The sequence below is a fragment of the Pagrus major genome, chromosome 4, assembly GCF_040436345.1.
Source record: "Pagrus major chromosome 4, Pma_NU_1.0".
Taxonomy (NCBI): domain Eukaryota; kingdom Metazoa; phylum Chordata; class Actinopteri; order Spariformes; family Sparidae; genus Pagrus; species Pagrus major.
The window spans coordinates 790,557-803,269 of record NC_133218.1 but is presented as its reverse complement, the minus strand read 5'-3'; the positions used below and the strand labels follow the sequence as shown (position 1 = coordinate 803,269).

Below are 12,713 nucleotides of genomic sequence, written 5' to 3'. Positions count from 1 at the left end.
CAAGTGGACACAAGATTTTGATTTTAAATTTACCCTTTATTGATCAATGTATTATTTTTTTAAACAATACATCTGAGACCTCATCCTAAATCATATTGAATACTTTTAAAGCTTATATTAGAGAGCAGGTACTTATCTAAGAGCACATATAATCAATAGTTATGTATTATGATCAAAAAGACCCTTCTTACATTCATTGGCTTTACATGCTGTGTGACCCAAGGCAAGAGATCTGAGCTTGGTCCATTCTTACAGCTACTAATTCCAAAGACTAATTATCAAATGTGGCAGATGTCATAGAAATAAAGTGGGGTGCTGACCCTGAGAGCAGACAGAGAGGAAGAGACGGAAAAACGTAACAACATCGTCATTTCTTATGTCGTGGGAATATCTGTGAAACTCAGGAACAAACTGAACAAATTTGTACATTGGGAGACAAAACAACCTCTCTAAATGAATGGCACAAGACTCTGCTGTCCACTTACATCTGAAGGAGAAAATCATTCCTTTGAGGACAACAATGTAAACATCTTGGCCAGAGAAGACAGATGGTTTGAAAGAGGAGTAAAAGAATCCATCTATGTCAAACTGGAACGACCGTCTTTGAACAGAGGAGGTGGCCTACAACATTACTTATCAACCACCTACAATGCTTGGCTCACCTAGCCTTAGCAACCCGCATGAAATGTTGGGTCAATGACCCACAAGTGACCCTGAGGACTCTGAAACTCAGTTCACACATGTCCTTAATGACTCTGTAAGGACACTCCCATACAGATTTTATGTAATCCAACAATGTTGTTTATGTTATTCATTTCAGACTGCTGGAGGTGTCTGCTCCATGCACCAGTGGGGCCAGCAGCAGAGCTGCAGCACAACAGGAGTCACATTGAACTTATAGCATTGAGAGAGTTGAGAGTGCTCCTTCTTGGTCATTACTCCCACTGACTGTATAAAACTACTCCCTGACAAATTTAAAATGGATCCACAGTCAACAAATGCTGAAAATGCCACAGTTTTGTTCTGTAGACGCAATTTTGATGAATGACAGTGGTGCTAACACTTTGCATTTCCTGTGACGAGTATACAGGACTCACTCTTTCACAATTTGAGCCCAATGAATCGTGGCATTGACATCTTGGAATATGCCCATGCCATCAAGGAAGAAAAAAATCCATTGATGGAAAAACCTGGTCGTTCAGTATATTCAGGTAATCAGCTGACCTCATTTTCTAGGCACGTAATGTTGCTGAACCAAGACCTGACCAACTGAAGCAACCCCAGATCATAACCCTGCTCTCACAGGCTTGTATGGTAGGCACTAAGCATGTTGGGTGCATCACTTCACCGGCCTCTGTTCTTACCCTGATGCGCCCATCACTCTGGTACAGGGTAAATCTGGACTCATTAGTCCACATGATCTTTTTCCATGGCTCCAGTCCAATCTTTATGCTGCCTAGCAAATTGAAGCCTTTTTTCCGATTAGCCTCACTGATAAGTGGTTTTCTTAAGGCTACACAGCTGTTTAGTCCCAACCCTGTGAGTTCTCCACACATTGTGTGTGTGGAAATGCTCTTACTATCACTACTACGCATAGCTGTGAGTTCTTCTGTTGATTTTTTACCATTGATTTCACCAAATGTTAAGTGATCTGCGATCACGATCATTCAAGATTTTTTTAAGACCACATTTCTTCCTGGAAGATGATGGTTCACCACTATCCTTCCAGGTTTTAATAATGCGTTGGACAGTTCTTAACCCAATTTGAGTAGTTTCAGCAATCTCTTTAATTGTTTTCTTTCCTTGATGCAGGCCAATAATTTGACCCTTCTGTAACAGAGTAACATCTTTTCCACAACCACAGGATATGTCTTCTGACATGGATATTTAAGAAATAAGTAGCCACTCACTGCATCAGGGTTAAATAACTTAAGGGTTTCATACTTGTATTCATAGGATAATCAGCAGATGGCTTGATCATGAAATTGACATGATTAATAGCAGATAAGATACTGGTGGGTGAAATAATACATCTTTAATGACAAAAATATAAATTAGCCTACATTACCAGCAGCAATCCTCCAGCAGCACAAACTGTAAGTGCTGTGCACTTTTACGCATGAGGCACATCTGCTTAACTTCAGTGATTTTAAATCTCTCGACAGGCTGACAGGATCAGTCAGAATCTAATGTTAATGAATGTTCCTCTAAACATCCAAAATGTCACACACACAGTCCAGGTTAATAAAATAGCCATCATCCTGATAAATCCTAAACTCCAGAGGTGTCTAAACATATTTATTTGCTGAGAGATTTGCTGCAGTGACATTACTGAGGCGATAATATTCTAGTCTAGCAAACAAGCGACTAGTCTATTGTAGTCTATGCATTTGAAAAAAAGAGAGAAAAAGAGAAAGCTGTCAGCTCAGTCGGTGACTGACGCCTCATATATCCATGTCTGCTAGTATGTTTACTCTCCGACGATCACCATTCGTTGTATGAGCTAGTATGCTATTAACATGACATTGCATAGATATCCCTGGCTATGGGTTTCTATAAAAATGTGAAATTGGTTATGTTTGAGTTTGAGTCATCTTCATTATGTTATTGGCCTGCATGTATTTTGCCAAAGGCTACCCAAATAAAATAGGTTACAGAACAGTAGCCTACTGACACATTGACAAAGTTGTTAAGAATTGTATTTTAACACTTTTTGACTAAGCTAGGCTAGCAGTTTCCTTCTCCTCACAGTCTTTCTGTGAAGCTAGGCTAGGCTGTTCCTTTAGTAACCACCAAAACTGACCCCATGTATTAATGTCACACCACTGATGTAACACTGTCTATTTCCTTGCTTCGTTGTGTGTCTGGGACTTGTTTTCTCTAAGTATGAAGCCTTGTTTACCCTAAGGCGTCAGAGTGTTTGACTTCGCTGTTCTCTGCTGAGATGATCCACTAATGTATGAGTAAACGGCTATGACAGGTGAGCAGATGCAGATACAGCAAGAGAGTTGGTGGCATCATTGAGGCATTTCAAGCATGTACTGTACTGGAGAGTTCACTTCATAGGAGCACAGGATAAAAAGGCAACAAAGAGGAACCTATAAATCCAGCAAAGCAAAAAAGCAATACTATTTAAGATCAAGTATGGCATAGTTTATCCTGTTTGTCTAATAGTGTAAAGAACTTTAAAGTTGTTGCTACATTACCTTGCAGATTTGGATATTCAGAAGTGTTGCAAGAACATTAGTCCAGAGCTTTTTTGGTGGTTGCAGACCTTCTGTTCAGTGATTTATATGGATCTGGTATTATGCCAATTGATGTCTGTTCCCACCAGTTGAAGAAACAACTCACCAACCAGAGCTGTTTAAACAGGATTAAGAATAGGATAACCAGTGTCCTATTCAGCTGTAGAGCCACCAACATCTGTAAAAAATAGTGACAGAAAAATGGCCACCAAAATGGCAACCGGTGTAGAGTAGCAACATGAGTTTTGTAAATTGACTTACAGAAATAACAACTCTAAGAATGACGTATTTCTTGGATCATTGTGATAAATCATGAAGCTAACTGCTCCCAGAAACTCATAATTCAGAGTCTGTGTCAACTGAAAAATGGCAGGGGTGGAACGAGGACATCACTTGCTTTTGATAGAGCAGTGGTTCTCAACCTTTTTGTGGGCCAGTGCCCACGTATCCATTATTCAGGTTACTCCCCTCCATTTTGGCTAGGGTTGTTTGGCTCGCACTCTTACCCTTGATTTGAACTTAGATTGAGTGTTTGAATAATGTGTCAGAATCTGCCTGAGTAAAGATTTTAGTTTTTGGTGCATCATGAAACTGATACCCTACAAACAATCAGGCCAGACTCACACAGGTCCTTCACATCATCAGTGGGAGATGGATGATGGCACTGGGCATGGTATGGAAGAAATGGTGTTGTCCAGGATGTAACAGTGCAGTATGGGGTGCTGTTGCTGTGATTGTGTAGCAGGAAGTTTGTCAGTGACGGAATGAGGCCAATCCCTCTGCTAGTGCATGTGTATGTATTAATATTACAGCACAAAGCAGCACGAAATCCAGCTGTATACAAGGAGAAGAGAAGCACATACAATTCCTAGGAGTAAAGAAGAGACCAGTGTTGTGTATGTCTATGTGTGTATGTCACCTTGTTTGTTAGCCTGTCACAGTAACTCAGCATGACAAGCCTTAGCATATCTACATCAGGCTGTGTGTCTGTATGTGTGCGTGTGACAGCAGTGGTAAATTAAATCAATCGCTGGTCAGCCACCTTTTCTTGCAAAAATACTTGGAAAAGAAACTATTCAGTTACAAGAAATTATAGTACTAATGAATAACTAATGACTTTATTGTTTTGTGGAAAAGTTTTAATCTTTATTATTTCTTAAGTACAACAAAATGCTAAAAACATATTCAAAGGATTCAATATAAGATTTGAGGTCCTTTCTGTAGCGCACCTACATTGTTCCACCACTTCAACATTAATTAACTAACACAATAATTTAGAGGAGACAATACTGAGAAGCAAATATTTTTATTTTACATTTTATATTGTGTCACTATTCATAATTGTATATATATAGTACAATTGTACTATATGTCCATACTGGACCACTGGTTCATGCCAGATGTGCAGATGTTAAAAAAGGATTTTATAGAATAACCGTTGTGATGTGCAACTGCTGTGTTTTAATTGCCCATTCTGGTTGTCCATTTCACCACCCCAGCATCACAGTGTGGGCAGACGTTTTTATTGCACCTTTAACCACAGCTTACGGAGATGTCATGGGGCACTGCAGTTTGTGTACATCACTGCAGCAAGGTGAGAAGGTTAACCACTGGAACTCAGCAAAAGTTTTGATTATCAGGGCGTTACAACATTGGCATTATGTAAACATTTTGTCGTTAATTGTAATTCAGAGTTTTGCATAGTCATACAATATTACTGTAACTATGACCATATGGATCTGTCAGTATAATCGTTGATGCAACAACAAGAGAAACATTCACAAAGCTTGCCATTAATCAATTCAAAATCATTTGTTTTAATTGTTTAATTATACATTGTTTTGAATCATGCAGTGCGTTTGGAATTAAATATGCTGCTACCTTTGTAACAATTTCATCTCATGGGGATTTTGGAAACACTGCCAGCACAATGATGATGGGATGCTACTTTGTATCGCTCAGGACTGTGTACAAGCATCCTGTAACCTAAAATGAAAAAAAAAAAAACACAATAAACTGTTTATACATTATTTACATTCTTTATTTTGTTGTTTGTGTTTTTTTCATTTTATATGCAAGTTGAATTTTAACATAGAGCTGCTGTGGGAGAAAGATGATCGGTTTATGCCATGCCCCTATTCAAAACTAGACAGCTAAAATTGTAAAGTCGTCCAATAAAAATATGCGTTAAGTTAACAAAAGTAAGTTAAAGGAAACAGCACAAATGACAAACAAATCAAATGAGAACTGTAAGGCCACAACTGCAAGAAAGAGAAAATGCTAGTCACAGTGCTAGCACTGCAAGCCACCAACTCACATCAAAACAAACATACAGCAACTATATTTTGCTTTTAACATCCAAAAAGTGATAAAACAAAATATTCCTGTTCAAATAGTGACTGAGGCAACAATGTAAGAAGGAAAATTGCAGCAGGAGAAGCAGTCACACTGCTCTCACACTACTGCTGTTGAATAAACAGAAGGGGGCACTTCATTCCACAAAATTGCATTAAATGGTGTATCATACACTCAAACGGAGGGCAGAAAATAGTAAATGCTTATGTGAATGTTAAAATTACAACCTTAAAGTTTAAAGACAAAGTTCTGGGTTCTCAACCTAATGTTGCCATGGTTGTGAGCTTCCAGTTTCCAGAGGAGAATGTTAATGTCCAATGTCCCAAATGTCATGGCAGTCTATCCAATATTTTATTTAGATATTTCAATGTGAACCAGAAATGTCAACAGGTGCTTAAAGTAAAGTCAGGAGATCACCAAAGTCATTAGCATGAATCCTATGTGGACCATGAATTTTTGAAGAAAAGAAAATCAATCTAACATTTCATCCTCCACCACACGTGCCTTGTTGGCCAATATCTCCAAAACAGTTCACAGTATTTCATATTTATATGAGCTGCATTTAGAGCTGCAACAATAATCGATTTATTGGTTACTTGTCAACTATTAAATTGAACAACTGTTTTGATAATCCATTAATCAATTTGAGTAATTATTTAAGAAAGAAAAGTCAAACTTCCCTGATTCCAGCTTTTTAAATGTGATCTCTGGCTTTGAATAACTGGGTTGTGGACAAAACCAGATATTTGAGCATGTCATTTCGGGCTTTGGGAACCATTCACCATTTTTCACAGTTTTTTGACATTTAATCAAGAAAATAATAGACAGATTAATTGACGGTGAAAATAATTGTAAGTTGCAACCCTATTGTTATTTGATAAATGTTGATAAATAATTTGCTGAACTAAATAACTATCTAAAATGACTTTTTTGTGTCGGCTAATCAATTAATGAATGACCTCGCTGTGACACTTGAATGTATCAGTGCAACACATGATCCTACCTTACTTCGTGTACTGCATATTCAGCTCTCTCATATTTCCGTCTCTTCATCCATTGGTCAGCCCCATGTCTCTTTCTGAGTGTATATTTATGATGTGTGTGCAGGAGGTGGGCTGTGACCGCCAGCTGGCCAGTGGTGCCAGTGGTGCCAGTGGTGCCAGAGAAGATAACTGTGGCGTCTGTGGTGGCGATGGCTCCACATGCCGGCTGGTACGAGGGCAGGCCTTACCCAACCTTACACCGGAACAATGTAGGTATCTGACTGCCATTTTTGCATTGCTACTGTCCCCGCGTGTGTCCAGTATAGGTCTTCATTCACTTTGGTTCCACTTCTAAGCTTCATGTTCTCCAAGCTAATCCTTAATACTTAACACACTGGGCTTTAAATCTGAATAACACTCCTTCCCTAATCCAAATGTTACTAAGTTTGTCACCCTCTACAAATAGCCCATCCCATGAGCTTTCTAGGTCATTGTCGGGCATTCACCCTCTGCTCAGGCCTAGTATCTCTCTGTTGGTTTCATAACTGTAGACAAAACATCAGCAGCCTTCTCCTGAGTCGGGCTCTATGGGAGGTACAGAACAAAGCTGGATATGTGTCTGCTGGGACTTGGGGCTGTCATCTGTCTTGGCTGCATGTCAGTCCTTGTTGAGTTGGCCGCAGACCTCCAGGAACTATCTCAGCTTTGGCCGGCTCTTTTCTCATTGCCTCCAGTGACAAAACTGGACTATTAAAATGCCATCTGGCCACAGCAACCCACCAACTAGCAGATGGAGCTACAGCATTTACACATCAATGCTTTGTTTTCTCACAGATTTATAAATGTAACACCCAGAGATTAAATTCACAACTGTGTTTTGGTCAATCATCATCTTTTGATGAGTTGGAGTTGGTTAAAACGTGACCAGAATTTTAGTTTAAAACATTAAAAAAATGAACTAACATTATCAACAGAGTGTGAAGAAACAACAGTGTTGATGTTATATCAAAGATGTCTATGTACTGTGCTGCAGAATTGTCTACTGAAGTTAGCATACTAACCAGCTAGCCACGGCCTGAGCTGTCACATAACAGACTCTAAACTGGTCTAGTGTCCAGCAATGTTCAGCTCGGTCAAGCTGAGCGCCGTTACCCGCTGTTACTCCCCCTGTCATCCGAGGCCTCGGTCCAGGCAGACTCCTTTCAGCTACGTAGCTCCAAGGGCCAACTAAGCTACTTGCTAATGGCAGCTATTCACTACAGCCAAAGATAGCTACAGTAAAAAGTTTTTATGCTGCCCCCTATAGTTTTGGTGCTACCTCCAAACTATGGCCATTTCTTACAAATGACACCTTCAATCAGACTCTTACTTATATAACAACAAACCTGAAAACTGTTCAGCATTGATCATTCAGTCTGTCTCAGTAGATTGTATGAAAATATATCAAATAAAATCAGTATTCATTACTTGTTGTAGTTAACTGGCATATTGCTAAATAAACAAACCCAAAAATAAACCAACAAATAAATCTACAGTGCATTCAGAAAGTATACAGACCCCTTCACTTTTTTCATATTTGTTATGTTACAGCTTTAGCTAAAATCGTTTAAAACTATTTTTTTCCCCTCATCAATCTGCACTCAGTACACCATAATGACAAAGCGGAAACAGAATTTTAGAAATGTATTAAAAAGGAAATGATGTGTAGAGCCGGTAAATTATTATTATTATTATTATTTTTTCACAAAACCAGAGGTGATGGAAAGACAAACCAAGACTGTTTTATTGAGTCTTACTTTGTTTATGTCGAGTTTGAATGAGGTGTTTTTTTTTACAATAAATTAACAAGGCAAATTTAACTTATCAGGTTTAAAAATATTTCCTTTCTTGACATTTTGTGAGTTTATTTAATTTACTTATTAGACTCGCAGGTTTTACATCTCCCAGCTGAAACAGTACTGGCGTGATCAGATTATTGTCTCTTGCGATACAATGTGGTATTATGAGCATGCACATGGTTAATGGTACACTCAATAGGACAAAAATTCAAGAGCATAAAATCAGTTAAATAAAATTAGTGTATAAAGCTTTTATGTTAACTTTTATCATTTTATTTATAATTTTTAGTCTTGTACTATTTTCAACAACTTCAAGACAGACTGTAAAACATATCACTGCAGATAATAAGTTGTTCAGCTCCCCAAGCCTAATAACAAATGTCCCCTAATGGCTGGTATAAGGCTGCCTTTGTACCACTTGAGTAATATGGACAGACTTGGGCCCTACACAGTGGAAAGAGTCTCTGTATTGTTGCTGGAGAGCTCTGGTCCGTAGCACTGGGTTTGTCTGCGACTGCCAGTTGCACCTAAGTCATCTTTTCTCATCCAAGAATCCATTTCCCCTGCTCCAAAGTCTAAAAATAGTCCTCAGAAGTGTGAAAATAAAGACGCACTGGAACTTTTGTTGCAGTATGCAGGAGAAGGCATTTTTACTGCACCGTGCTCAGCCTTTTGAGAGCTCGGATCTAGAAGGAGGAATTCAGTCCAAACAACCTGGAAATGAGGAGCTCTCCAAGAAGTCACTGAGGCTTTGATGACATGTTACTTCCTGCCAGGTCCTCTGGCAGAGGACAGGCCACTTGACTATAATCAGATCGCTGCTGCTCAGCTGTTATGCTGGCTGCAGGTCTCTAAGAAAACAGAGGCTAGGGGCATGAAGGCTTTAAGTTAAAGGAAAACTTTATGTTGTTAATATCCGCTCATACGTAGATCAGCCTGGTATCCCGAGTAATTATTCAAACTGTCTGTTATATCTCAGTAATTTACCACAGCAAATACAATTTGAGAGAACCATAATGTCATCTGAATAAGGGTCTTTATCAACATAATGATAACTCTTCAATTGACTTTTCTGCATGTTCACTGACAACATATTTTATGAAATTTTCTACAATATTTTTGGAAAACTATAAACCTTTTTGTTTATACAACTCAGAACTCAATCTTAAAGTTCAAGAAAGGTGTTAGTCAAATATGTTTTTGCATTGTCATTTTTTCAACTCTTAGCAAGCTAATTGGTGGCTCTGTCACTCACAAGCCAAAGGTTATGCAGGGTTTTCCATGTTTTAAAATTTCAAATCTGTGACAAAAAAACAGTGTTCTTAAATGTGTTTAGACACATTTGAGCAAGACGGCGACTTTCAACCAGCTCCAGGAAGGCTGACACTGAACTCTAAATTTCAGTGTGGGCTGAAAGAATTCTTTTAAACAAGTGCATTATTTCACAGCCATGCTGGCAAAATGCTTACAGTGACAACACAGTGGTGTTGAGCAGGTATAATGTTTATTGTGTTTGCCTGTTACAACCCAGCTCGCTAGGGAAAAGGAAGCAACATAAAACCAGATGTTATGGTTGAAATATAAGTAATTTATTCGCCAAAGTTTTAAACCAAATGAGAATAATACAAAACGGAGGACGCTGAGAGGGGAAAAAAGGCCAGTGGATGCTGCTCAAATCAACAAATAAATATAACAAAAAAAGGACTCCGAATCCAGAGCTATGTTTGCTTAATAAGGAAAACAATGAAATGCAGGGCTGTAACATTGCCATTTTAGTTTATCATGGTAGCACGCTAAGATTTGCTAACTAGCACCAAACACCGGGTACAGTTATGGGAGATGGTCACATCATTAGTTTAATGGTATGTGGTAACAAAACCAGAGCACAGACAAAAGGGACATTTGATGTGATGAAGGCACTAGATGAAAAGTCAGGGGATCGGCATCATCGGTATGATACACTGAGTGGGAACCATGAATGTATGTACAACATTTTGTGCCAGTCCAGTGAATCATTAGGATCCATCCTCTGTGGTTCACAGGATTCCATCCAAAAGTTATGGAGACATTTTACCAAAAAACTAAAATGTCAACCTCATGGTGCCAGTAGAAGCAAAACCAGGGGATTACAGAAGTTATCAGCATTCCTCTTGGTGGGACCATGTAGGTCTCTACAAATTTTCATACCAATTAATCCAGTGTTAGAGGTACTTCAGTCTGGACCAAAGTGGTGGATCGCCCAACCAACAACGTCATCCCTAGAGCCACACTACGGTGATTTCTTTTTTTACCATATAGTGCAGCCCTCGTATATTCTGAATACATCTGAGAGTGTTTGACACTGTGAAGTGACCTGAAATGTGACAGTCTTTTTATCAGAGCCCAGTGGGGAACCTGCTGTGTCAAATTTTCCCTTGTCCAGAGAGACTTCACTCAGACTCACTTGTACATTTTCCACACAGTTTTAAAGTTTCAGTCTTGCGTGTCCTCTGTTGCTCTCAGATTTAATGTCCCTATAGAGGACAGTTGATACAGTAAATCAATCATAACTATTTAGGCTGACCTTGGATCGTGAGTTTATTTACCATCACAGACACACAGGGTATCACCTTTGTTCCTCTGCATATTCATGACTCTACCATTTATTTATTTATTATTAGGGCCCGAGCAGGGAACCTGCGAGGTCCCTATTGTTTTTCGAATGATTATTATTATTATTTTATTCCTTCGTCCAAAATGATCGCATTTTTCACTGCCTGAATGTGAATGAAAACTCGATTTTATTTGGCAAAGTCATTAGGCTTGGCGAAAAATTTTATAATCTGTTGTTGTTGTGAATGTGCACCACTAGGTGGCGCTATTATCAAGGAAAGTGCATTTTGGCTAATAACTCCCACATACTTTGTCGCACCTTCGAAAACCTTATATCCACGCGTTCAGTGAATTGTGCTGAATCTCTTGATATAGGCCACGCCCATTTCTGCTTTGCGTTTTTTTCACTAGCTCGCGCAATGTCACAAACCTACTTTTTCGAACTCCTCCCAGGCAATTTCACCAATTTGCACCAAACTTTGCACACAACATCTGTGGACCCTTCTGACAAAAAGTTATCAAAAGAATTTTGATATTCCAAAAAATACTCAAGTTATTAAATAACAACTTCCTGCAGATTTCGTTCCAACCAAGAAGTGTTGCATATCTCCACATTGGTTTGTCCAAATGACGTGAAACTCAGGATACTACTTGCTCATGAGGCCCAAAGGCTCTGTGCGAAATTGTGGCCGATGACAACTAGGTGGCGCTATTTAAATTGAAGTATTTTATATCTCGACATCGGTTGGTCGGATGAACACAAAACTTGTTACACTCATTGCCAGTGGCCTCCTGAGGATAGCTGACAAAGGGGTTAGTGATCTGACACTAGGTGGCGTTCTGGTGGCAGTTTCATTTTATATGTGGCACTGTGCCCACACCATAACACTTATGGATATGAAATTGACAGGGGCGGTATAGACTGGCCCCTGTAACTCACACACCAAAAATGACCAGCAGGTGGCGCTATCATCAACACAAACCGTTTTTGCCTAATAACTCCCACATACTTTGTCGCACATTCAAAAACCTTATATCCACGCGTGCAGTGAATTGTGCTGAATCTCCTGATATAGGCCACGCCCATTTGCGCCTAGCGTTTTTTTTCGCTAGCTCGCGAAATGTCGCAAACCTACTTTTTCGAACTCCTCCCAGGCAATTTCACCGATTTTCACCAAACTTTGCACACACCATCAGTGGACCCTTCTGACAAAAAGTTATTAAAAGAATTTTGATACGCCAAAGAATACTCAAGTTATTAAATAACAACTTCCTGTGGATTCGGGTCAAAACAGGAAGTGTTGCATATCTCCACATTGGTGTGTCCAAATGACATAAAACTCAGGATACTACTTCCCCATGAGCCCCTAAGGCTCTGTGCAAAATCTTGGCCCATGACCACTAGGTGGCGCTATTTAAATTGAAGTATTTTATATCTCGACGTCAGTTGGTCGGATTAACACGAAACTTGGTACACTGATTGCCAATGGCCTCCTGAGGATAGCTGACGAAGGTGTTACCGATCTGACACTAGGTGGCGCTCTGGTGGCAGTTTCATTTTATAATTGGCACTGTGCCCACACCATAACACTTATGGATATGAAACTGATTGGGCCGGTACAGACTGGCATCTGTAACTCACACACCAAAAATCACCAGCAGGTGGCGCTATTATCAACACAAAACCGCTTTTTGGCTAT

At 39.3% G+C, this 12,713-nt stretch overlaps 1 protein-coding gene across 1 annotated transcript in view; it reads left to right on the top strand.

The window, feature by feature from the left end:
• Positions 1 to 12,713, top strand: part of LOC140995090 (ADAMTS-like protein 3) — a 332,910-nt gene that overhangs the window by 265,586 nt on the left and 54,611 nt on the right. The window contains exon 5 of the mRNA XM_073465011.1: positions 6,708 to 6,852. Coding sequence (XP_073321112.1) covers positions 6,708 to 6,852 — 145 coding nt within the window. The remainder of the gene's footprint in view (positions 1 to 6,707; positions 6,853 to 12,713) is intronic.